Genomic DNA, 27,350 nt, shown 5'->3' with positions numbered 1-27,350 from the left:
GAATACGTTGGCAATTAAAGAGTGGCGAAATCAGCTATGGCAAATCAAATTTGAGCAATTCCTTCGCTTGAATAAATCACATCAGACGAACATAAATCATACAGTGAGCAGGCATTTGCCACTCCCCGCGACCGCAGCAGCGGCAAAAACAGGAAGAACAGACAAAACACACATCAGACATTATTATCATCTCGCTTGTGCTTGAGTGGGTTTCCTTGCCTACCCCAAGGCCCAGGGCTCCGGCCTCGACCCTCGCATTCCGCCCACCCACATGTCTGATATAGGCAGAGATCGGGGCACAGTCCAGCGATTTGCCAGCATCCGCTTGGCCCTCGCCTCACACACAAAAGTGCGGAGCACTCAGCACACCAGCACGAACACACGCTTCCTTCCGCCGCTGCCATTGTCCTTTCGCGCCATTTTGCCCATCCCGAGCCGCCCGCTCAATCGCCATCATTGGGAAATGTGTAATTGAAAGGGAAGCTTTGGCTTTGGCAGCGTCGGAGGCAAGAAAATTATTTCGTTAACAAAAGGGAAAATGCCAGGGAAACGGGCCCTCAGTGGGGGAGGCGGGGGAAGCAGGAAGAGAATGCAGGACGAGCACAATGCGAAGGGAGCGAGAGACAAGACTGAAATATTTTAAAGTTTACCATTTCGTTTATTTTATGATGCCTTTTTTGTTTGCGCTTCATGCTTTGTGCAAGTCGGGGAAGTTTCATTTCCGACAACAAGTTACCGTTAGTAGTTGGGCATTTCGGCAGGGTTGTCACCATCACCACAGAAACAGGAGCAGACTCAGGCCCTGCCAGGGCGGGACGGACATGTGAATATGCATGGCCTGGCAGGGAACGTGTGCCTCCGTCTCCCTCTTTGTGTCTGGATGATCCGAGCGGATTCTCATACTGGCAATCAGTAGGACAAAATACTATCGGTGATCTTGAAAGAAACTTGCGTCGAATCGGCACACCCTTCAAACTGCTCCCCCACAAAAAACAGATTCGTTGACTTGTTTTTAAGAACTTGTCCATGCATACAATAAACAATTTGTCAGTGGGCTCCACATGTTGCTCTCCACCCAGGGAATATCTGAAATCATACAACCCAAATATCACTTCGAACTCCACTTCAAACCAAAGCTTTGACAAGAGAACACCAGTAACAACGGAAACTTCGTCTTCCACTATTTACAGAGTTTCAAAATCAAAATTGAGGAATACCAACTAGAGGATAAGGCTACTTAAGGATCAAAGAACACCAAGGAGAGGAGATTTTCTACCAAATCGAGGGACGAGGAGCAGCTTAATTTCGTCATTTTTTGGCCAAGACAGCAAACAGAGGAACAGCAAAGCGGAAATCATTTTATACCTCACACAACAACTACACACTAACTAAGATTAGGCTACGCAACTGTACATTGTACTTAAGTGTTCAAAGGTTATTAGGTGAGTACGTGGTGTAACAGAGGAAAACAATGGATATTCAAGCTTATGCTATGTAATTAGAGATCAAAACCCTTATGTTTTTCAATCCTTCAAGTACTAAGACCCCGGTTTCCCTCGTTCCAGTTTACTTTGTATATAAGGAAAGTAGCTAAAAGCACGGAGACAGGGAGGCAGGAGCACCACAGTCACTAGCCACTAAGCAGAGTCACAGTCACGATCACGTTCACTCCAGGATCAGGACTCGCGGCGGGATCAGCGGACGCTGAGGAAGCTGCCACGATGACGATGAGTACAAACAACTGCGAGAGCATGACCTCGTACTTCACCAACACGTACATGGGGGCGGACATGCACCATGGCCACTACCCGGGCAACGGGGTCACCGACCTGGACGCCCAGCAGATGCACCACTACAGCCAGAACGCGAATCACCAGGGCAACATGCCCTACCCGCGCTTCCCGCCCTACGACCGCATGCCCTACTACAACGGCCAGGGGATGGACCAGCAGCAGCAGCAGCACCAGGTCTACTCCCGCCCGGACAGCCCCTCCAGCCAGGTGGGCGGGGTCATGCCCCAGGCGCAGACCAACGGTCAGCTGGGGGTGCCACAGCAGCAACAGCAGCAGCAGCAACAGCCCCCGCAGAACCAGCAGCAGCAGCAGGCGCAGCAGGCCCCGCAGCAGCAACTGCAGCAGCAACTGCCGCAGGTGACGCAACAGGTGACACATCCGCAGCAGCAGCAACAGCAGCCCGTCGTCTACGCCAGCTGCAAGTTGCAGGCGGCCGTCGGCGGGCTGGGCATGGTGCCCGAGGGCGGCTCGCCCCCGCTGGTGGATCAGATGTCCGGCCACCACATGAACGCCCAGATGACGCTGCCCCACCACATGGGCCATCCGCAGGCGCAGGTGAGAAGGGGTCTTATATTTGCAATACTCCTAGGGTAGTTTAGATGGATTATAGATCCTGATTAAGACACCTTAACACGTGGAAATAGATACTAACAACTACACACGCCCACATTTTAATGTATAATCGCGTATCATTTGATTTGTATCGTCAAATATTATTTTCTCCAATTCTATCGTACGATTATGATTCATAAATGGCGTTCTCATTAGTTTCAGATCAAATTTCAAGCTAACTTGCTTTACTGAATACGTTATTTTAGTACTTTTGATACTAAGGTTAATTGTAAGTTAGTAAGTAGTTATTTAAGCATTTTCTCAAAACCATAACCATATGTAGAGCTCCTTGCCCCACCCGCATATCTCGCAACCACCTAACGCTTCTCCCATCTTTTTCACCTCCGCTTTCGCTGCTCGCACCCGCAGTTGGGCTACACGGACGTGGGAGTTCCCGACGTGACAGAGGTAAGCCTAGATCACATTCGCTTGCCACCCACTTCCACACCCGCTAGGACTAACCCCTCCCAGTGGCGGGAAGCCCCATCTCCAACGACTCTGCATCACTAATCCGCATAATCCCCCTCGCAGGTCCATCAGAACCACCACAACATGGGCATGTACCAGCAGCAGGCGGGAGTTCCGCCGGTGGGCGCACCGCCCCAAGGAATGATGCACCAGGGCCAGGGTCCTCCTCAGATGCACCAAGGACATCCTGGCCAGCACACGCCCCCTTCCCAAAACCCGAACTCGCAGTCCTCTGGGATGCCGTCTCCACTGTATCCCTGGATGCGAAGTCAGTTTGGTAAGTGTCAAGGAAAGTGATCGACAATTCCACGAAACGTATTAAGTGGAATTTTTCTTCTTCTTATCGTAGTGGGTTGCAGTAGTTAGTCCCCGTAAAGAGTTGATCGTAGTTCCCTTAGAAACGTAATGTGCATACACGACAAGAGCTACATACTTACAGATAAGCCCTTGCAACTTTTACAGCGAACCTCGAATTTCGAACGTAAAGCAGTGGTTTTTCCGTTTGAAAGCAGTGTGTAGGCTAGTATTTATGTATGTAAGGTAAATGTAAAATGTAAGATGTAGATAAGTGATCAAGCAGTGTATGTTCAAAATGTGACTTCCCTTTGATCACATTAATACCGAAAACAGGTTGAAAAAATGTTGCCTTTAATTTACCACCTTTAACTACAAGGAAATACATTTTATATTTTAAAGGCAAAGTTAAAAATAATATTAGGTAAATTACCTACAACATTTTGAAAATCTGACATTCTTTTTGATCACATTAATACTGAAAACAAGTTGTATATTTTAAGGCAAAGTTAGAAGTGATACTAGGTTAAATTTCTCAAAAATGCATTACAAAATATTTAAATTGCTTAATATGCTTTTTGTGTCACTACCTTTTATTGATTGCTTTTAAATTCTGTTTATCTCATAAGCCCGTTAAATTTATTTAAATTAATTCCAAAATGCTGAGTAAACTGGCTCTGCCAAGACTCTGTGCATTTGGTTTCGGCTCGAAACAAATCGACTACGACCTTGGCACGTCAGGGCAATTTCACTTTATTGCCCTGGCCAATTGCCCGACATGGGCCGTAATCCATCTGCAGGAGACAGACCGATACCTGACATTCGTTCAAATTTGCGAATTTCCGAAATCCCACAATCGATGAATGCAGGCAGATGAAAGAGGTGGCGGAAGAGGTGCCCCTTGGGTTACGCTTGTCCAACGGGTCCGAGCACAGAAGGCGGTCCTGCCAGCTAATGCAAATCGACAATAGACCCGGGTCCTGTCAGAAAAAGGTTTGCCAAAAACCCGAGGCGTAACTAATGAGAGCTGGAAAGTAGAGCACACAGACTGCATGTGGTTCGGCTCTGGACTCAAAGGATGTTGCATAAGTGGGGATGGTGTTTTGCCCGCCTTTCGAGGGAAATTGGTGTACGCACAAGGAGGCGAGTCCTTTCCAAATATAGAATTCCGCTGGCATTTCACTTTCATATTTCCCCGGAGAAAGTGAGAGCAGGCCTCAAGTGGTCGGTCCTTTTTCTCCTCGCCGCCAGCTGACCTGCTCCCGGGTCATTACCAAATCCAAGGAGCTGCCCCATCCGCTCCCCATCCGTGGATGTTGTGGTTTTTTGTTTGTTGCCGGCCGTATTTTTTCGCCAAAGCCAGATTGAGATGTAAAGCAGAATTGATGGGCGCCATTAGTTACACGTTATGTGCAATGGATGCCATCAATTTATTAATCTCCAGAACACGCCGAGGCTCCATTCATAGTGGCCACTCCGTCGTCTTAATCCCCTCCCCCTACGCCTCTGCGGCGGTGCAAAAAAAAACGCGCCTCAAAAAATAAAGAGAGGGAAGGCACCACCAGGCCACGGTGACACGAAGTTCCCCTCTTTTCTCTTATTATATACTTTTGGATTTCTTGCTTCTTTTCTTTATTAAAAATGAAGCGGTCAGAGAGGATGGGGGAGGGGCTATGGCTGGGGAATTAAAGCTGGAGTTGGCCCAGAGCCCGGTCCGCATCTCCCGCGGCGGCAACTGCGGCATTCTCACTGTGCCACAACATGATCCCCGAGCTTAAGTTACGATGATTAAATGCATACGAGTTTATTTCTGCTTAGGTTTTTGCCTCGCCAGCACGGTCCTCTTCGCCCAAGCAGGCTGCATTTTGCATAGCCCATAAATAGTCGGCGACAGTGGGACAAATAATCGAAAATCGCCCAAGGGCCTGGGGCCAGGGAGTAGAGATCTAAGAACATTGAGGGTTGGGCCAACTCAGGTTTGGTCGTTTGCATTTTATTAAAACATATAATCCAGTAACACAGACTTTTACCACTTTGAATATTACATCCAACATCCCAAAGCTACCACAATTCTAAGTCATACGTGGCCTCCAAGAACACCACCTATATCTCAACCCATCCACTGTAACACGATTGCAACTACTTAACGCCTGGACATTTTTCAAGCGTGCATTAGGCAACAACTGAGGCGAACAAATAAAAAGATAAAGGTGCCACAAAGGTTCCGATCGTGACTGGGCAAGGCGAGAAGACTCTCTTCGCGGGGTCTTTCGAGGTAAAAAGTGTGGGGAAAACTAAACTCCGTTTCAATTAAGTTGTAACTCATGGATGGCAGTCGGCACAATGGGGCTTGGAGGCCCTTTTGGCCCCTCAGTCGGCTCTCCTGCCTTAATGTTGTTTTGATATTTACCAAGTTCAACTCGATTTCCCCCACTTGCCCCCTTTATCTTGCTGCCTTTTGATAATTTGCTGGTGAGTTGGGGGGCGAAACTTGCAGTCCAAGCCGAATCCTTTGGATGCTGCTGGCTCTTTTTGCGGTCCTCGAGTTTTGGGGTCATAAATTTAAGCGACAGTCAACAAATTCTTGCAACAAGTGTTTGCCTGGCCTGCTCTGTGCCCACTTACACACGGAGAATAAGTGTCGCATAATGTTGGGGTTTAAATAAGGAGTAAATAGCAATAAAGTGCTGTATTTGGTTTAGATAGGTATCTTAAAATATTTCCCATTTTATGTTAGAGCCCCCCTTACTGCTCACCTCAGCCGCGGCTTGTTGCCCTTAGAAATGCATTTTTTATTGCCGCTGTCAGAGGCGCTCGTTGTGATTCACTCAGATTGCCCGGGAAAGCTCTCGCTTACACAAAATGGAAATATTTATGCCGGCGGAGCCAAAGCTGAGCACTTTTCAATTCTGGGCAGCCGGCAGCCGGAGGCGAGTGGGAAAAGTGCACTTCATTGTGCGCATTATAAGCGACAGCCTCCACTCCGCTCCCTCGGAAGCTGTCAGTGGGGTTCAAGACAATGAAAAGAACTTCTCGCTGGCCAAAAAGTTGCACGTTGTCTGCTGGAAAAACTTTTGCCCCGGCTTTGGTAAAACGTTGATCCCGGCCATCATCCGTTTGGCAGTTGCCAGCGCTCTGAGGAGAGCGGGACGGGCGGAAACTTTGCCATCCCTGGACTTTGTTGTCTGTTGGCGCTGCACTTAATGTCCTGGAGAGTTTTGCTTAACTTGAGGATTTGCGCGCAAACTACTTTTCGATGGCACAAGAGCGACAGCGGGCGGTGGGCGGAGGACAACTACTTAGGCGGACGATTGGCCCGGCTTAGATGTGTCCACCCAAAGTGAAATTGTGTTAACGTATTTTCCTCTGCCACCCTGCGGGATTTTCTTACCCTATAGGTACTTGTGCGGCTCCAAGGATGTTTGGTACTCTGAAAATGCGCTTTAGCAAGAGATTTTTGAATGCAAGTTTAGTTTAGAGAAGCATTACTACACCTTGAAGTTGTCATGAAGAATATTTTACATCTTGTTTAAAAACGGCACAACATTAGCTTGAAGATGTACGTCTTACTGGGTATTTATTAGTTCGATTCGCGCTACCTTAACTTATTCGGTTTTTTTGCCGCTGGCAACTTAAGCGGGCGGATCAAAAGATAATTTGCCAAATGCGTGAAGATTTTTCTAAATATATACCCAGGCACAAGTGCGTATAGAAGAACGCACCCCTCTGACAGGGACTGTCAAAAAATTTGAGCAACGTGAAGCACAAAAAATGACACAGGAACTTTGGGGATTTCCAACCCACAAACACACGCAAACACTCTGCGGCGCTGGGTGGAAAAGTTTAATAAAGCGCAGCAAATGCGAAGAGGAAATTTCGCTTTTATTTCGGCAGAGCCACCCCTTCTCCACGCCCACGCCCACGCCCCCGCCCCTGGGTTTTGCGGCCAGCTGAGGAGCGCAAAGTAATGGCAACAGCTCGCCAAAGGTCCTTGGGGGCCCAGCACTCGGAGATGGGTCAGTTTTGGACATGACAGAGGCGTCCGGGGCCTTGTGGCTCAATCGCAGCTCTGTTTTCGGATTCCATTTTTTCTTCATCTTCTGCTCGGGCCGCTGCTGTTTTTGTATTTTGGGATTTGGCCAACCTTTTGACAAATTACGAATATTATTCATGCAGCAATGAAGTGAGGAAGCTCTCCCGCCGTCCCTCGCCAACCTTTGGGCTTCCTGTGGACCGCGTTTCGGCGTTTGGGATTCCTTAAAAATGTATCTGGTGGCATGATGAGAGCGCAGGAACATCCGAAACTAGTTAGGAATTATTAATTTGAGGTTATGCAAAGGACTTGGGGAACAGCAAGTCGCCTTTGGATGCTTTCTTCAATTATATCAATTAAAACTAATGGTAATTTAAGTACTTCGGGTGAAGGCAAAGGAACCCTTGGAGTCACTGCTGCGTTTATTCTTTAAAGTAGGGTAGAATTCCCCAAAATATACCATCAAAATATATTCAATTTGAATGGATATAATAGTTCCCAGACTTAAAAATAAAGTACACTATAATTCAAAAATAATACATTTATATAAACAACAACTTGACCTTATTTTTTTCATCATAGCTCAATTTATTATTAATTTACTTTTAATTTTAACGTCAGCAGATATTATCAGTTAGTGTAACTTTGCGCCCTAAAAGCAATTCAATTTGGTTCGTCAAACTCAAACTAGCCTTACTTTGAGATGTTATCCCGTAATTTGCTTTCATTATAGTTGTCGTTACCCAGGCTCAAGGCTTTTCCCCTCTGAAGGAGGACTTCCGCTCTGGTTTCCTCACCAGCGTCCCTTGCTCTCTGCCCTCTCTCCCTCTGCCGCTGTCGACGTCGACGTCGTCAACGTCAGCCACATGTTTCAATGGCTGCCAGCCAGCGGCCATTGGAGGAAGCGAGACGGCGAGAAGGAAAGAGAGTGAGCGCGAGGGAGGGAGAGAAGTTTCGGCTGCTCAGGGATACTTGATACGAGCCTGACTTGACTAAGCGCCTGCTCTCTCCCGCGTCCCTCGCATAGCGTGTCTTAGTCAGCTGTCAAATATTTTGACATGGGTAGCCATGGCCACAGAGATCCAAAATGGGGGAATGGAGGTCATGCACTGCGAAAAATGGTCTAGGCCTACGAGAGCATATCAATTATTGAAATTAAGATCTCTTTCAGCAAATTTTTTTTGTATTTTAATAGTTAAATCAACAAGTTCATCTACCTAAATTTTAAAAATAATAATAGAACTTAGAATTGATAAGTTTTATTTAAATCAAAAAAGGTTATGTTCAGTTGCTTCATAATTCGTTGTATTATTTTTCCACCACTGTGACTTTCAAATTCTAAAACCAATTTGTCCGTTATATTTTTCCCGGTGTAGAGCACCAAAGCGGTGGTAAGAAAGCGGAGCGACCGAAAGAAGGAAGAGCCCGCAACAACAATCAGATGGCGCGCATAGTTTTCCCCGCTTTCCCCTCCGGCGCGTTTTGCTTTTGTTTAAACGATAACTAAATAAAGTTGAAGCCCCCGACCTCTTCTGCTTCAAATGAATGCATTTACAAGCCCCAAGCCAACTCCTTGGCGATCCTTTCCGCTCTTCCCTGGATTGTGGGATCCATTTTTTGTCAACTTTTGTCGATTTTTAACCCTCTTAAGTGCTTAACAGGTCCCAAATTAAAAACGCCGTCGAGTCTCCCGAGATTATGGCCAGCTGGAAAAGGGCAGCCAGATGAAAATTAAAAAAAGACTGCCAACAAATGATCAAATGGTCAACGGCCATATTTAATTGTTACTCTTACCTCGGAAAATGAAAACGAACACTCTTGGACTTAATTAAAAAATGAAAGGGCCAAAAGGCCACGGCTGGCAGTGCAGTCGAAGACACCAAACCTCAAAAAGGTTTTCGTGTTGTTTTATTCCTGCTCCTTCCGTTCCTTTCGGACAACTCCCCAAAGGTTGTGAAAACACCAAGCGGAAAGTTTGCGACGGCAAATACGTCAAATATGCAAAACAACCAAATGGGAGGAAAACTTTTGGCTGGAACCGGGCACCCACTTCAGTTTCCCCCGTCGCCCTGCCCAACCCGCTGTTTATTTTGCACAAATTCATCGAATGAGTTGGCAGATTCACACCAGAACAGCGCGCAGAACAGAGTGACATCAACCTGCGGTATTTGCCTCCTCTTTTCTACAAAATGCCACACACGAACACTCTTCAGCTGGGTGAAAAATTTATCAACTTGCGATCATAAATAATAATAATTTTCCAGCTTTTGTTGCGGCGGCTCGCGTCTGTCTGTAATTTCCGCAATTAAAAAAACATTTACTCGCATTTGATGTGAGCCTTTTTTGCTCGCTGGCTTGCACTTGTTTGCGTTTCGTTTTGCTTGCTGCTAAATGCACTTTTGTATTTGTTGCATGACGAGCGGCTTTTTGGCCAAGATAACTGCGGCTGCTGCGGCGACCACCCAGCTGCAGTTGCGCATGGATATGGCCTTAACCCGGGGCAAGTCATCTATTTTGGAGGTTATCCGCAGTAGTTGCAAAAAGTTTTCCTATAAAAAGTTTATAGTTAATGCAGATTGGCCCGAGAATTCGTTCCATTTAGGAAATAACTAAGTGTTTATATTAAAGGGTCATTATTTATTTCACTAAAGCCAATGTAGATGCGCCACCAGGACCAGAATCACAGAATCCGATTATTTTCCAGATCTCCCCACCTTGAAATTCACTTCGCATTTTCCCCAGCTTCCCCGCACAATGCTGGCCCTTGTTTTAGTTCCGCTCGGCGTGTGTCGCGCCCGATGAAAAAGCAATCTCTGCCAATATAATAATTCATGATGGGCATTAAAGAATAGAATTTTTTCGAGCTATTAAATAATGCTTTTTAATTTTTTCCTGCTTCAACGAATTCCATAAAATGTGGCCGGCAATTATTTTAACGATTTCCTTTAAACGTTAACCGACACACATACGGCAACAGCACTAATGTAATTGTGTGTGCGGGGAGGGGAGGGGCTGACAGGGGAAGAAAATGAAATAAAATCCATTATGGAGCCGGAGCAGTGTAATAAACGAGTAAAATGGTTAAAATGGTGGCCTAATCGCAATTTAATTACAATACGCTTTCATATCAAAAGCATTAATGCCCCCGGTCCACTCGCTGCGTCAGTCAACCACTCAGCCACTTTAGGTGTACTGCCCGGCGAGGGGCGGGGGCGTGGCAGGGAGCGGGGGCCGCAGAGGTCTTGCCGTTGGTACTTCACATGTATCGCTACTCTTTTCAAATTAATTGTTTCACCTTTATTATATTTCTGTTGCTGATACCTTGGGCTCCACTTTGCCCCTGCTCCCCGCTTCCCTTGCTCACAGCGCCATTAATGCGTTTATAATAATTTCCCAGCGCTCAATTCGAAGCTCCTGTCCAGGAAGGGCGCCCAACTGATCAACGCACGCCTGAAAGTATCTAAGAAAAACAAGTATTTCTTCTCGGCCTCTCCTTCTCGGTATGATTTTTCGCTTTTTGAGTGATGGCAACATGAAATGTGCAAAGGCATCATTAAAAACGAATTTCAGAGAGCGCCCGCTCTTAAATTGCCAATGCACGCCCCCAGCCCCTCGAAAACCTCGCCACAGACTATGTTTATTTTCAAGATATCCCAGTCTTCTATGCGAAACTTGTAGGTGTTTTCGTCAATTAAAATAATCATTTATTTGCAATGCATGAGGGCAGGCATACAGCTTTGTGCGGCTAATTATCAGCAAGAGCTTCTGTTACGTCAAAGGGGAGTGGAAATGCAAATGGAAATGGAAATGTGCTGGATGTGTACCGGAGAAAGAATAAGTGGTAATCAGATGGGAACTGCGGCAGTGGTTATGGAAAAATTTCTCTGTTTGATTTGAAAAATGAGTGCTAATGACTGGCCTTTTTAGGATTTTAATTAGTTTAACATCACTTAAATCAAATTAATTGAGTCGAGTAGCACGACAGCGAGGTTGGGAAGGCTTTCTTCAGAACGTGTACAGCAGTTACTAGATATACCAGTGACACTTTATAGTATTCCTATAGGCACACATCTCTATAAAGCTATTTTTGGAAAAAGCGTACCTCTCCCTTTTTGCTATCCATCATCCCGGGTGAAAGTCCAGCGCATTTATTCCGCTCTTAATCCGCTCCTAATACTCAACTCTTTGGACTTCCCCCACGGATTCTTCGCAGACTGCAGGAGGATGGGCGCGGACGCCGAGGGGGATGACCACGCACGCTTTTTGCCACAAATCTTTCAAGATTTTTTGCCGGCGCAGCGACTCGTCTAACTGATGATGATTAAATGCGAACGCCTCGGGTTATAGACATGGCATCAGCCGTGTCATTTAAAAGAAGGTAGCTGCTCTGACCACCGCTGTGCTGGGTCCCCTCCATATAGCCACCCCTCCTCCGGTTCTATATGGTTTGGATTCGCGCGCCTTAATGGATGCCGCAAAAAACACAAAAAACTTCGGAAACAAAATACATAAAAGAGCTTATGATGTAATGACCTCGAGCCAGAGATGGAAGACACAAAATACGTGAAATATTAAAAAAGAAAAAATTGGAATAGCGAGTTGAGCAAGACAAATGCTGAAGATGTTATTAAAAAATAGTTAAGACTGCCCACCTCGGGGCTGGCTTTTTGGGGTGGGGGACCTCCACTGATTGCCGCTTGGCGTGGTTGGTCAAAAGCCACCGCAATGCCAATGCTGCTGTGGCCGCCTTCCAATTTCCGGCCGGACATTTTCCAAGCCCTAAAAAAGAAACAGAGAAATACACCCAAGAAATGGCCGGGAAAACTCCACCCGAAAATGGCTTCTCACGCTAGCAACCCATTTCAATTACCTGCCTTCGCCATTGACAATTATAATATTTGCTGCTGCGTATTATATTTGACATATTTTTCCCGACGTTTTCACTGGGCTCTTTTTTTGTCATTACCGAAATTATAATTATAGTAAGTGTCATTAGGCGCCGAACTCATTTGGTTGGTTGCTTTCGAAATGGAGCGGTTTCGAGTGGGGAGAGGGCAGCCCTCGTAATTATGCCGAATTATTTTACAGTTATGCCCTGCTACCGTCCGAGGGGAAGGAGTTCAGGGGGACTGTGCCGGGCTCGAAGGTGAACTGCACTTGCCTGAATCACAGGCATGATACCTTTCTGCTTTACGGACAAAGATATGGACGGACGGAAAGGCGAGCGGACAGACCGCATTGGGGCATAATTAGTTACCTTGTCTGCTCGCCGCTTGATGTCCATGAAATCTCCGCCGAGCTTAATCCACAAGTGAAGCCATAATGGGTGTATAATCGACAGGTGGATGCCCTTACCAAAACGAATATGTAATTATTATTAAAAAACCAAATAATCTTTTTTGCATTTAAAGTAAGGTAAAATTTCTAATTTTACTAGTCTAATGTTACCTATTTTGGTTTTACACTTCTGGAACAAAGCTATCGAGCCGTTGTTGCTAAACGTAAGTGTAGCATTTTTACAATTCTTTTAAAATCCTTTTGACTCTCCAAGTCGTTCGACCCTTGGAAAGGGTATGACTTGAAAATTAAACCCAGAGCTCCTATCGGGATGGCCGACAGAGAGGAGGCCCCTCGTCACAGACCTGTTGTGGGCCCTGCTTTTTTCTCTCTTTTTTTGACAAGTACAAATATCCGAATTCGGTAAGGTTGTCTTTTAATCAGCCTCAGTTTCAGAGCCTCAGCGCCTTGCTCCATGTGGTTTTGAGTTCCCCCAATCCCGGACCCTCAGTCCTCATCCGATTGTCCGGGAGAAAGAGAACAAAGATACAAAACACCGAATACACATATATATTTATATATATTCTTTATCCAGCTCTTGTTGTTGTGTGCACCGTAGTGGACCTGTAGTCATAGTAGAATTTGTTGTTGATTTGGTGGCCGGTCAAGCGTTGCATTGATTTTAATTGTGAAAATTGTTTTATTTCTTCGGAACCAACAGAACGCAAGCGCGGAAGGCAGACGTACACCCGGTACCAGACCCTGGAGCTGGAGAAAGAGTTCCACTTCAACCGCTACTTGACCCGTCGGCGGAGGATCGAGATCGCCCACGCCCTGTGCCTCACGGAGCGCCAGATAAAGATTTGGTTCCAGAACCGGCGCATGAAGTGGAAGAAGGAGAACAAGACGAAGGGCGAGCCGGGATCCGGAGGCGAGGGCGACGAGATCACGCCACCCAACAGTCCGCAGTAGACCGAGTCCGACGGAGCCTCACCAGTTAAATGAAATTTCTATCTAAATACAATTTACGTTAGTTCGGAGAGCGCCAATGAATTTACTTCGATCCCAGAGGACTATCTATTACCTATCCAACCCGTTGACTTCGCGTGAACTAAACTAAACAAAGAGCAGAGCTGAGAACTCTACCTACAACTTAGTTAATTGTTATTATTTTCTACTTATTATTTAATTGTACACGAATGGCAAGTGGAGAAAGCGAAATAAGATAAACGTAAAGATAGCGATTACGATAAAGATACAAGTAAAGCGTAAAACTCAAACAAAACCAACTCATGTGACCTCAGATCTAAATAAGCTATATTTAACTATAATGCATATATATACACATAAATATATGGATAACTATACATGATACCAAGTAAAGCTAAAGGCAAGGCGTTATATATTAATAAATATATATGAAGCATATATACTATATACACGATAACATTAGTTCTTACGCGTCATAAGTACTGTACGATTAACTTATATATACACCCCTGCATAAACCCTAAACCTAAAACATAAACATTAAACTAAATCAATGTTTGTAGCAATCCTAGCACAAAAGTATAAAATAAAGACAAATAAAAATCTAAAAAACCAAGTGGCGTCAAAATCCATTGCATGTTGGTTCGAGAAACCCATAAATATTTCGTAACACTGAACACGATAATAGAAAACTTTGCCCTAAGTGAATGTCGCAAATTTAGACAAAGAAATACCAAAATCGCAGAGGAACGTTGCTTAAAGTAAACAAAACGTTTTACTCATACAATAAAAAATAAAAATAAATAGAAAGAAATCGCAAAGGATTGGCAACATTTCAAAATAATAGATGTAAAAATTCGGCAACTACACATTATAAAACTCTCAAGTGGAAATTTAATCTTAACAAATTTGAGAGCTCCTCAACTTTCGGTTAAAAGAGCCGCCTTTTCTGTATTTTTTATACTCTTAATTTTTTGTGCAATTTTAAGTTCTTGCAAACATAAAATTCGAATTAGGTCGAAAAGGATATAAAGTATACCGAAATGCATAAAAATATATGAATTGTCAATGGCGAGGAAGAATATAAATTGTTAACAGACGAACACAAAGAATATGTATAAATAATGAATTCGTGCAAGAACCCTGTAAAGTAGTAAATTGAAATGCATTATTATACGAGGATGTAGAGAACTCTTTTGAAAGCAGAACCGAACGATTTCTATATGAATATTCGCCTAACAACTAATTAAATGTATGTACGTAACTCAAACTCAATTTCCACGCCATCTGTGGAAATCCATATACCAAAGTCAAAGGAACGAAGGAGAAAGAGATAAAAGGTCGGGAAGGAAAACTATAAAGCATCATATGTTTATATGTAGATATATATAATTAAACAAGCCTCTTATAAAACATGTATCTTTATAGAGCGTTTCGTTTGTAAATTCCCCAGAAAACCCTTCCCCTCCCAAACCGATTCCCAATCCAAGGTGAAAGGATTTGTGATTTGCAATAGAAGAAAATAGTCAAAAGAACTCGTAAAATCTTTACAATGTATTGGCTAGAAGAACCTTGAGAGCAAAATTCAACTCAATCCAGATACGTAACTTTCGGCCTCATTCTGTAAGAAACTATTAATTTAAGTTTCAATTCAGAAAATTAAAAAAAATTGGAAAACACATAAACATAGAATGTAGAGATTCACAAGAAACAAAATTCGAAGGCGTTGATAAAAATATATATATTTGAAACGAAACAAAAACATTAAATACACCCAAACATTTGTGCGAAATTGAAACGAAATGTGGAAGCTAAACAATTTGTTGTAAATAAAATTTAAACTTTAGTGTAAACAAGATGGATGGAGAATGCAGTGGGCGGGCTGCAGGCAAAGCAAAAAGCATAAAGAAAATTATAATTAAATTACAAATGAGATTTTGTTTTTATTTGTAATATTTATAATAAAAATATAGTATTTAAAAATTTAATCTGATGGAGGTTTTACTGGCATGGGCTTTTCTTTTAGTGGGCCAAAGAATGCGGATCTTTTGAATGGTAAGATAAGTGTTTCAAAACATGAATATTTCAGTCTTCAGTTGATAATTCCTTGTATTTTCAGTGACTTCCATTGTGCAATAATGACATGAATGGGATTTCCTAAGGCCACTGATTATGTCAGAGGGTAAGCGCTGAATTGAAATAACAATTTCACGTGGAATCATTCACTAAACATTCGCTTTTTGCAGGCCTCGAACACGGACCACTTCTGAAAACGATCTTATTAATCTGACATCATAATAAGCGATTAATCAAGTGGCATTAACAAAGCTCTGGCCAATGGCCAGCCCAGACACCTGAGCCCCGGACCCAAAGACCACGATCAGCAGCTGCTCCACCCGCATAAACTGGCCTTAACTTGACTCAACCCGAGCCAGGCGCTCAAACAAATTGAATTCTCATTGTTCGCATAATCGCCGGCCATTTGTAATCGCGAAATTCAGTGAATGTGCTCACGTTTGTGTCACAGAATGGCATGAATAATTCAGGCAGAGTCTGGAATTTTGAGTTTTCAAACTGCACAGCTAATGCAATAGATGCCGGCATTCTCGCCGTTGTGTTTGCCGCAATCACAGCGCATCCCTAGTTGACATAAATAGCCTGGGATTTGAGCAGCTGCCAATTTGGACTCACGGATGCGAATGTGCATATTCCATTTCCATGGCCGAATCAGCGACATCGAGAAGACGCATCCATTCCCACAAGATTTTCTGCCAAGTTTGAGTTCCTATTTGGTTTTCGGTCTGATGAAGTTAATTAAAATGGTTCCCATTTGGCCCTCAAATAGAATTTTCATTATGAATTCTACCTAGCCCACAGAATGTAGAGATCTAGCTTTGAAAGTGTACGCACCTATGCTGTGGACCTCTTATTCGATGGGGTGTGATAATGAGTTGAATGCCTTATTACAGAGATATTTTCGAGGGACTGATTTGTAATTTCGGCTAAATTATCCATAAGCTAGCACAGGATTATAAGTTGGCAGAATATGGCCGTAAAAGATGTCACAAACAAGTGTGAGATGGAAAATAAGTGTAAGATCTAAATATTAATAATTAAAGTGTAAAGTGTTTATTATTTAATAAGATCAATAGCTAATTAAACACATATCTTAAATTGTATCATATAAAATTTATTAACTTATTTTAACCAATTTTTATTAAATTTAAAATCGCAATTTCACAAGTTTTACCTCTTCAAAAATGTTATTTTGATTTTTATTTCCATTTTACAATGTTCATTAACTATGATGTCTATAGGTTTGTATTAAATGTTTATTTTTTGTTTTCTGATTTTAAATTTCATTGACAAAGAATTCTTGAATGATTAAGCAAGTTATTCCAATAACTTTAAAGAAAATTGGATGAATCGAATAACTAAGGATTTTAATTAATGAACACAAAGCTCTTCGATCAAAAACTATAGTCCAATAATAATGATGTAACATAAATGTCTGATATTTAATATACCAGTAACCCCCGCCATCTGTAAACGAGCAAACTGCAACATTCAATGATCGAGCCATCTGCCTAGGGCCAATCCGAGATGGATACCAAGTCACTTAAGACATCTCACACTTTCGGATCGAGTGAGTGCGATGGAGAAACTATCAATAATCACTTCGCTGGAATTAAGACAACACAAAAAAAATGGGATAAATCATTAATTACGGAAAGCAAATTGAGACCGGTTGAGAATTTGTAGGAAACAAAGCAAGATGTCAGAAAGATGCCACTCGAGCTAATAATGAAGACAGTGCGAAGCGAGCGGACAAGTGCTCGGAGACCGGGTTCACACAATCCATCAATCGATCGGCCATCGATCCGTCGATCCATCAAGGCACATAAATCATTGGAAGGGCGACTGGTCGATAATTAGAAGTGGAAAACAAACTCCAATTGCCAGTGCCGATTTCAATTGCGCAAAAACCCATAACACATCCTGGCTGGCAATCAGCCAAATGAGCTCCTAATAGAATATTAACTCCCAAAAAGCGATTCGGGCAACCGCCTAACCGAGTGCAGTGGTTATGCCGGGCGTATTGGAGTCGCATTTGGACCCAGCACGCTCACAGATGCAGAGATACGGATACAGGTGCAGAGATGCCCGAACAGCAGGCAGGTAAACTGGGCCCGGAGCAAACCAGTTATGGGCCCCAACCGAACGCCGAATTCAAGTCCGGTTTTGAGCCGAATTCGAAGACGAGTTCGAACTGCGAAAATTCGGAGATCGCACCACTACCAGTGCAGCGGGCACCAATACAGCGACAGCTACCTGAGCGGGAGAGCGCAGCCACACCACCGAGGCTTCGAGCTCGAATTCGAGTTCGAAAACGCGCGGCCCGGTCCTGAACCCGGGTCCTCTAGCGGACCTGGGCAGTTCCTCCTTTTCTGCCGTGCGATGCGCATGCGACGTCGAAGGGCGAACGCTCCGCACCACACCATCTTACCCAGCACACAGCGACACGGGAGTATCGGTGGCATGGCCGCTCCAAGCGCGACGCACTCTACGCACACACTTGTCGCCTCGCTCGCACCCGCACTTGCCCCATGCGCATGCGCATGCGCGTCGATTGGCTCCGCCCCCGGGTTTCGAAATACTTGACTGACTTTCAATATGGCCGCCGTTTTGACAGCTCCTATTGTTGCTGTTGTGCGAGTGTGAGTGTGAGGGCGATGTGTTTGTTGTAGGGGCCACCATTTGCCGGCGATCCGATAGAGTCGGTGTGCACTTGCCGCCGGCGGAACGGAAACAAAATGTTGTACTACTGGCAAACACCGACCAACTCTCCAAAATGTTAAACATTATGCAACTGATTATTTAAAAATAAAACTATATTCATATTTAAATAATTGAAGCACAAATTCGGAAGGCTTTCGCTCACTTTACTATCTTTTTATTTTGTTTAGCTTTTATGAAGCATAACATGCATAAACATGTTGTAAAATATTTTAAAATTAATTGGCTGTAAAAATTTTCATATATGATAGAAATTTAATAAAAATATATTACTTTGTGATTACTACAAAATTTGTGTTACACAATAAATTACAACAAATATTTATATGATCTACGATTTTGAAGAACGAGTTTTTGAGCTTCACTTGCAAAGTAATAATCACGTTTATTTAAATGTTTGAATGGATTGGTCTTGTTAGATCCTTGTTGCACTAATCTTGTTTTTTATTCGTAAATAAATGAAGGGCTCAATAGAAGTTTATAAAAATAAAACTTAAAAAGGATGTCTAATAAATACTACATTATTATTTATGGGTCTTAAAGACACATTAAAATACTTTAATAAGTACATTCGCCATCGTTTGTATTTATCAGATCCTTAAAGAAATGCTTCATTTTCAACACCATCTGATTGAGTTTTCGATTTCAATTACCGCCACCAACTGTTGAGTTTATTAGACAGGACGGAAAGAAGCTTACCGCCTTAAACAGAGTGCATAAATTTCCCTATACGTCTCAATCTTTTCGTGCGATATGGCTGGCCATTAAAATTAAGTAATTTGAAGACAAGGCAGGGAAATGTTGTCACAACATTCCAGTAATTACCCGTAATGCCGAAAGAACACAACAATCCCGACTGCGACCAGGAACGACGTCGCTAATGATCGAATCATTTCGGATAATGGCCCGAATGAAGAAGCAGGGAACTGTATCTGTAACTGTATCTGGAACTGTTGGCCATAAGAAAGGCCAGCGACAAAAAGCGGAGAGCGAGATACTCGACTCACCAGAAGTCAAACTGAAAATTGAGCTGCAGATGTAAGTAAATCAAATAAAATCACGTGTCATTTGTCTCAGCGACTCATTGAAAGATAAGATTTTCGGTAGCAGGAGCGTTCGCGTGGGTTGGAAGAGCCCCAGATACAGATGCCGATAGGGAAACAGGAACTCGGAGCCGGTCAAATGCACAAAAATGAAGTGCGAACCCATTAATCAAGGCTTTACTAAATTTAATATGCGGTTAAAAGTGCTAATGACGCTGGTCGGGCAATCGTTTAAGCCTCGTCCCCCAGAACCACCCCCGCCCCCGCACACAAACCCACTTCGAGGAGCGGGACAGGAGCGGGCTGAGCCCAACGGAACCAAACCAGACCGAACCGAACCGAACCGAAGAACCGGCGGAGAGCAGGGCAGTACATAAAGTTTAATGAGGAACCACTTAACACTTTCAGAGCTTTTTACGTTCTGCTGTCATTAGAATGATTTTTGCCACTAAATGCGATCCCAGAAAGCACTGGAAGAAATTTGCGGAAGGTTGAATAAAATAACAGATAAATGTGACAAAATATATTATCTTTTGAATATTCCAAATACATTTTTGTATCGACGGTTCGGGAGATTTAAAAAAAAAAATATAATAAATATAAATTATTGTCTCACAAATTGTTAATTTGTAAATTAAAATCTACTAGAAGAACGACTGCTTTTCGATGAAAGGTATTGTATAAGGACTCCTTGCAATAGCTAACGATATTTTTTGCTAAAGTGAGTAAGTGGCACTGTACCTATCCTTCCCGCCTTTCTCACCCGTCCTCAGCCTGCGGCCAGTGCATACTTCCTTTCGAACCCACGTCGGCGTCAATGGCTATGGCGTTGTCGTCATTATCCGGCCATGTTCGCAATATTGCACTCTCCCAGCCCCGCCCCAAGCCGCCGCCCGCATTTGGCACGAGCAGGGGCACCGAAACAAAAACTGATTCTGTTTCTGGAGCTGAAGCCTGGCCCCAGGGTTGCGCGGAGGGGAAAGGAGGGGCACGGACTTACCGCCCTCACTGTATTCCTTCGGAGGAGGCGTCAAGCTCCAAGGAGCGGAGGGGTTTCCCGGGAAAGGGGGAAGAGCGGGAGTGCGGAGCGAGCGCGTGTATTTTCAAAACAAATCGGCAACAATTTCATTAAATGAGTATCATATTAAATTTAATGATGCAGCCGTATTTCAGTTTTCGTTTCGCTTTCTGTGTTTTTCCTGCCCGCTTTTTGTTCTAGGAGGTGGGCTGTAGGATCGAGGAGTTGTGCAGGGCAGATTCAGGAACCAGAAAGACCAACGGTAGCTGATTTCGGGAAACCCTCGATTATGGATAGGGACATGTTGAAATCGAGGTGCTCGGCATTTATATTATGAGAGATATCCACATTATATCGCCGACATTTGGCTGGCTGAATTTACGCTGCTTTTTGAAGTTTTCCTTCTTATTTTCTGGTATCTCAGTGACGAATTGCCATCTTAAATAACAACGATTATGGTTTGTAATACATCTCGCACCTTGCAGCTCATTGATACTTATCCTCCAAATCATTAAGACATTGACTTTTAATTATCACAGTCTCGACTTCTTCTATTCACCAGTCAATGCATTAGGACTAGGGGATGGATAGCGAATAAGAAGCATTCAGAAGTTCACTTTTAAAAATCGTCCAAAGATGTATTCAAAAAACGTTAAGGCAATGGATTTGCTATTTTGTACAGAGTTTTGTCAGCAAGTAATAATATACATGCTTTATAAAACCATTTTAAATCTGAGGTAGTTGCGTTTGCTTTAAAATTAAAACTGTTTTACAATTTTTGTATACTTCGTTTTTATTCGTTTCCTGATGGAAGCAAAGAATATATTTTAATTGTATCTCAATCAAATATCTTCCCGCTACCACCCTAGCTAGTCTAACTGCCAATGGGCTAACTAATTCAGTGTCCTTCTCAAGAGCCCAAGAAAATGAAACAAAGTCAAAAAAAAAACAGAGAAAATATCCTGGGAAATAGAATAATGCGTAAGCTCAGTCAAGTCCATTACCAGGGAGTGAGGGAGACGGCGTTCGCGGGAGCAAGATGGAGACAGGAACATCGATTGATGTCTGACTGGGCGGGGTGGGGAAATTAACCAATTTATCTTTGTTTTCCGCACAACCAGAGGAAGCTGAGCAGAAAGCTTGAGGAACAAAAGCTCAGGACAAAAAGTTTACAGTAAAAGGCCAACAAAAGGATCTGCCAGGACACATCAGCAACAACGGCGACAATGGGGAGAAAAACAAGGAAAGGGTGGCGGAGTCGAGGAGTTGCACTGAAAGGATTCAGCCATTATTGGAGGGTCTTCGAGCCTGCGGGGTCGGGGGCTGCCCCGGGCGGAGTGTATTGCCAACGTGTGACACATTTCTGCTTTTAAGGAGGATTGCATTTGTTACGCGTGCGTTGCCTCCGCTACGGTTCAGCGGCAATCGATCAAGAGCAAACATTTTTCGGTTCGGTTCGGTTTTTTAGTGGGGCTGCCTGTTGAGGTGGGGCAACTGAGGAGAACCCGGGGAGTGGGACAGGGAATTTAGTCAGTTTGAGTGAGTGCACTCATATATTATTCGCCTGCTTCGCCCTGCCCTGCCCTTTCTTCCCCCGTCCTCGCAACTCCTTCCCTTTGTGTGTGGCATTAACGAGGAGGGGACGACAGCAAGGACAACGACAGTGGCAGTGCAGGGAGAGAAAAGTGGGGGAACAACACTCATATGTTTTTTAAATATTTTATGATGAGTTTTAGCTACATTTCCAAGTAGGTGCGCCCAGTTGGTCAACAATGAATTTTGCAGAGTTAGTTAGGAAAATCTTCCTAGACCGTTTTATGATAGGATTAATAAAGAGAATTCTATGGTCTAAATTGAAACTCAAAGCGTAGTAAACAAAAAAATATTTTAAAAACAAATAATAGAGTGGAGATTACTAAAAATTTTAAAAAAATATATTACCATTTTAAATGTCACTAATTTTATTTATTTGTAATACTGGTTAGTATACCTTCAGCAAATTGGTTACAGTAGTAATACAAAGTTTAGTTACCCTGTTGACATCAGCAATCTCCCAGTTTTCCCGCAGTGTAGAAACGATGTCCTGCCGCTTCCAGGCACACTTTTACCCTGCCACGCTGAGTCGCTGCCTGTCACGCAATGCTGCATGAAATTTGCCTGCCGTCGCGACCTGCCTAGGCGCACTTTCACTCTCACTGTCTTCCGGCCGAGAGCAGCCCATCCCTCCCCTGATCCCTGGCCCTTGCCGAACCTCCTCCCCAGGTAACAGTTGGTAACACTGCCACTGGCGTTGGCCTAATGTTATTGGGTCGTCCTGCTGGCGGGGCCATTCCTCATTTTCCGTTTTCCTCAGTTTTACATTTGCGGCGACTGCAGATGTGCCGACAGCAGCAGAAGTGGCAGCAGCCCGTGGCTTGCTGCAAATATTACGTGTCACTCTTCACATGGCCACGCATCCGTTGCATCGTTGTTTACACTGCCGACGCCCCCACAGGCCCCCTATAAAACCCAACAAGAATCCGCTTTCCACGGCCGGACGGGCAGGAGGCAGCTCAGGAAATTAAATTCCATAAATCTTGGCTGCCTGCAAAGGAGTTGCATACGGGATTTGCCGCAGGGTGAGCTCACTTTTTAATATGCTAAGTGGGGACAGCAACACGTGGTTGCCAAGAAGGGAAAACTAAACTTAACGCGGTCTTTAAAACTCGAACAGAATCTGTTGGGGTGAAACCGCAGCAGAGGATTAGGGATTGTCGAAAAATATGTCGGTTCAATTTAATTTTTAAAAATGTATTACTATTAACATTAATTTAATTTGCAATAGTCAGTTACAATTATTTTGAAATTGTATCTTTTATTTATGTGAACAATAGCCAAAAGCTTAAAATTAAAGGTAAAAGGAGGAATCGGTCTTAGTTGCTAAGACCTTCGGCTGCCCTAATTGTTCTAAAGGTTTACTTAATCAGAGAATAACCTTTTTTGATTGTATAAAGTTGAGGATTTGCTGGAGATTTTCAAATTAAGGGCAACTTTAAAGATCCTTTATCTGCATCCTTAATTTCAAACAATTAGAGGTAAAATATACAACGTTTTTTAATTTTTTGGATGAAATGGGGTCCATGGATCAAAATTTTTGTTTATTTTCTTTTGTTTTCTAATATTTCACTCTTAATTTAAATTTAATAAAGTCCAAAAATTGCTTTGATTTTTGTCCAAAAATCACTAGTGGTTTCAAAATGTATACATAATGGAGGGGATGCACAAAATTTTTGCACTAACCGGCAGTAAGTCCACTCCTTAAGATCATCTGATCTTAGGCCAAATGGGCGTAGATTTGACCTCCACTCCTTCATTTGGTGAACAGCGAGTTTGACGACATCCGACGAGGCCAGCGGCTCCGTCATCATCATTAGAAACTGCGAAAAGCCCACCAAATACCAAATACTCGGCGGTGGCCTTAACTCGTTTTTGATGCTGCAGCAGCAATCAGAGGCAATCACGACCCACCACATATATGGCCGGCCAACTGATGGATCGGACGGACCACGGAATTCATTATCCACGCTCCCAGCCAATCCGCAGGTGCCGCTCGGGACTCCAAGCCCGTCGCTGGTAATGCAACTTTAATTGCCGATCAGTCGTTAATTGTGGCAAATTACGGAGTGAAATGGGAATGCAAAAAGACAAACCCGAGCCAAACGCAGATTAACAGAGACCAACTCCTCGGTGAGGCCGAAGAAAAAGGAATATTTTGATTGGAGTAATTAAAAGCGACGCTTTTGAGCGCCACCAAAGGAAGTCGCTTGATAATGTGTCTGCGCATGGACAAAATGTGGTAAAAGTTGGGGCATCAACTTGATAAATGTTACACGCAAAATGTTTTTGAGGAAACAAAATGCAAGCCTCCTTTGCTTTGTTGCTGAAGAAGTTAATTCGCCATTTTATAAATATCTTAAATAAGTTGAAATACGAAAGCAATATCCAATTTCCCGTGTGAAAGTATATCGAAGTTTTGCATTTTCTTGCTGTTTTGATTGATTGGGTTCAACTCCACAACAGCCAAAAATACATAAAGTGAGTTCCATCAACATAAATGATGTGTAGTTTTATGTTTGACTTTAAAAAGAATGTCGAAAATTTAAAACATTTATATTACATTTTTAAGCTAACCGAAAAAGTTAAATGGTATTTCGCTTATGGGAATATTTTTTTGATGGTTCAATTTTAAATAATTCCATACTATTTGGAGCTGCTAAAGCGATCGATTGGAGACGCGTAACGGAAGTATTGCGATCTTCGCCAGCAGGACCCCAATTATGGTTTTTATTCCCACTTCTGGAGCTCCACCCGAGACAGAAATACCCCGGCCGAGCTCAGGTGTGTGCATCTTGCACAGCTCATAAATATTTCATCGCAAATTTAGAAGCAGCGGAGAGAAAACGATTTAGCCTGTTGCACTTGGATGCCCCGGCTTCTGGATGTGCTACCTTCCTCTTATATGTACATACGTGGTCTTATGCAAGTGTGATTAACAAGAATGGTGGCAATTACAGGAAATTGCTTCCTTGCACCTTCCGTAGACGTCGGAAAACGGGCAAAATAAAGGAAGGCAGGTTGATTATTTCATACGGAAAATGTGCGTGCACTTTTTACTTAATCGCAAATTTTATGCATGTTTAATGAAGACGTTTCGTCGGGGAGCCACCTCTCTCCAGCTCATTTTGCAATCACTTTAAAAGCCATAATAAGGGTGAAATTTTAATGACTTCATTGGCCGGCTTGGAGCAGCGCGGCTGGCTGGCCTGTTGACACAGCCATTACCCACTGTAAAGGAAACTCTACTGCTCCACTCCCCATTTAGTGCGTGTTTTGGCCCTAATTCGACCAAGTAATTTTGGTTTTTTGTTGCTAAATAATTCGGTCGATTATGGAAAACGGCCTTATAAGTGGTGGCTGGTAAGTGCATTCAACGTTTTCTGCCTTCTGGCCAGCCATTTTGGGAGAGGCAGAAGAAAGGGAAGAAAGCGGGCCCACACAATCAAAGGCCCTGCCGGTTTATCTCTGGGATGCCATTAAGGTAGCCGCTCATCTATTGACAGGTAGAGAATTTATCGCCTGCCTGTCGGACTGACCAGGCTCAAATGGGCTGGAAAACCAGTTTTCCCACCGCTTTGCCAGCTGCGTGGGGTCAATGGCTGATTTTGGTTCCCTGCCTTTTCGCCTTCTCCTGCATTTTATTTTAATTAACAAACAAATCCATGTGATTTGAATAAAGGCTAAATATGTTGGACCAGGGGTAGGGAAAATAAATAAATCTAAAATGCACCCGGTGGCCTAAAACAAAGGCTACTGACTCGGGCAGATAAGGAAGATCATTTGGAAAATCATTTTTCATTTTGTGTATTTAAATAATCTCTTAAAACGAGCTTACTTAAATTATATAAAGCACAAAGACATGGTTAAATTAAAATATTAAAAATATAAATCAAATGTTCTACTTTATAAAGCAACTTTTAACTATCTTATTTTGGCGGTTTTGTTTTACTGCGCTCATTTTCATCCTCCCCTCTATAGAAGCATAATTACTTTATTAATTACTCAGATAATTCGAAGTTGCTGCATTTCTTTCTTGCTCTTTCAGGCAATCAATGTGCATGTAAATTATATGCGAACGTATGCATTTTAAAAGCACAATGAAACAACTTGTTGCCCTGAAACTGGTCGAGCGTAATTGTTATGGGGCTAATTAAAAGCGAATTAAATTTAAGCATCAGTCTCACACTAATGAATATATATTGATAATTACCATAATTATGCAAATGTGCAACAATTTCGTACGGCACGGAGGCGAGTAGCCCCAACCCTCACCCATTTGCATTAACAGTCGGTGAATGGCCCGAAAGCAATTTCCAAATTGTGGGCCATTTGTCGCTGAGTGTAGATACGGAGGAGCCGAAAACTCATCTTGAAAACGACGTCAACACATGTCCTTCAATTGCAGCAGGCCGATTTATGGGATCGCTCTCCTTTCAGCGGCCCTACCCTTAACCTTTGACACCACTGCACCCCGACCTACTCTCTCCCATTTCACCATTGTTTGCGTATGGAATGTCCTTGACATTTCCGGGATGCGTGGCGAATTGATATGCAAATATTGTCCGTTCGACTGTTCGGCAATCCTTTGTAATCCTTCTCCTAGGTAGTCCATGTCCTTCAAAACGTCAATTGCCAAGTGACAGTGACCGTCATAAAACCTCGCTCTGCACACATCCTTTCTCCGCGTGGGCGGAATATTGGGTGTTTGTTTGTTTTGTGTTTTGACTCTATCCTTTGTGGCCCACTGTCTGTCGGTGATTTATGGCCTACGACTTTTGACTCCGACGAGCCAGATGCGAATGGGTGCAAAATGGCAAATGGTAATGGGAATGGGATGTGCCGACAACAGTAGATCAGTTTCCATTTCACCGCCGAGTCCAGCGGTTCGGACCAGAACTCTCCTTTGCTGCAAAGTAAGTTAAGCGAATCTCTTAAATTTTCCACCATTATATATTTTTGAAAGAATTTCTTTCTTAAAATTAAAAAATTAAATAAGTATTGAAAACATTTTAATAATTACTGTAATTTTATACAGCATATTGCTTGTATTAAAAAGCGTTGTGCTTTTACGGCCCCACCTCGTCCAGTGTTTAAATTAAAATTCCCAATTCTTTGTTACATTCAATTTTACCCCATTCCGTAAACAATCTCGACTACCACTCCGCGTGTGTGTGGTCCTCCCTGACCATTCTAGCCCACTCAATTTGTAGCCACAAAATTGAAAGCCGAATAACAAAACCGAAAAGCGATCGGCCAACACAATCAACGGGATATTTAATTATAATTTTCTCTAGCGAAATAAATGAATTCTGGTAATGAAAATTCGCTCACTTTAATCGACTCGCGCGGCGGCGTGACGATGATCGATTTCGAAAGCCCACGATCCCCGGCCAGAAGAGATGGGGCAGGGGACCAGCACACCTGTTTGG

General features: G+C 43.3%; 2 protein-coding genes and 1 long non-coding RNA gene across 5 annotated transcripts in view; all 3 read left to right on the top strand.

Annotated features, from left to right (window-relative positions):
• The window catches only part of LOC122817810 (uncharacterized), a 49,761-nt gene extending 48,490 nt beyond the window's left edge, over positions 1 to 1,271 (top strand). The window contains exon 2 of the mRNA XM_050888445.1: positions 1,191 to 1,271. The gene's annotated coding sequence lies outside the window, so the exon portion shown is untranslated. The remainder of the gene's footprint in view (positions 1 to 1,190) is intronic.
• A 437-nt stretch (positions 1,272 to 1,708) lies between these two features.
• Positions 1,709 to 15,455, top strand: LOC108027265 (homeotic protein antennapedia). Of its 2 annotated transcripts, XM_017098639.3 has the most exons (4): positions 1,709 to 2,348; positions 2,775 to 2,813; positions 2,937 to 3,150; positions 13,199 to 15,455. In XM_017098639.3, the coding sequence occupies exons 1-4, from the start codon at positions 1,722 to 1,724 to the stop codon at positions 13,447 to 13,449; spliced, it is 1,131 nt and encodes a 376-aa protein (XP_016954128.1). In that variant the 5' UTR covers positions 1,709 to 1,721; the 3' UTR covers positions 13,450 to 15,455. The 2 variants fall into 2 exon arrangements, with proteins under 2 accessions (XP_016954128.1, XP_016954130.1); XM_017098641.3 differs by lacking the exon at positions 2,775 to 2,813.
• A 1,456-nt stretch (positions 15,456 to 16,911) lies between these two features.
• Positions 16,912 to 19,926, top strand: LOC127011509 (uncharacterized). Of its 2 annotated transcripts, none has more exons than XR_007764502.1 (3): positions 16,912 to 18,185; positions 18,943 to 19,302; positions 19,361 to 19,926. It is a non-coding gene; the product is annotated as an uncharacterized LOC127011509 (long non-coding RNA). The 2 variants fall into 2 exon arrangements; XR_007764501.1 differs by having other exon boundaries at positions 18,859 to 19,302.
• The last annotated feature ends 7,424 nt before the right edge of the window (positions 19,927 to 27,350 follow it).

Source organism: Drosophila biarmipes, chromosome 3R (assembly GCF_025231255.1).
Source record: "Drosophila biarmipes strain raj3 chromosome 3R, RU_DBia_V1.1, whole genome shotgun sequence".
NCBI lineage: Eukaryota > Metazoa > Arthropoda > Insecta > Diptera > Drosophilidae > Drosophila > Drosophila biarmipes.
This window is presented reverse-complemented; position numbering and strand designations above follow the sequence as displayed.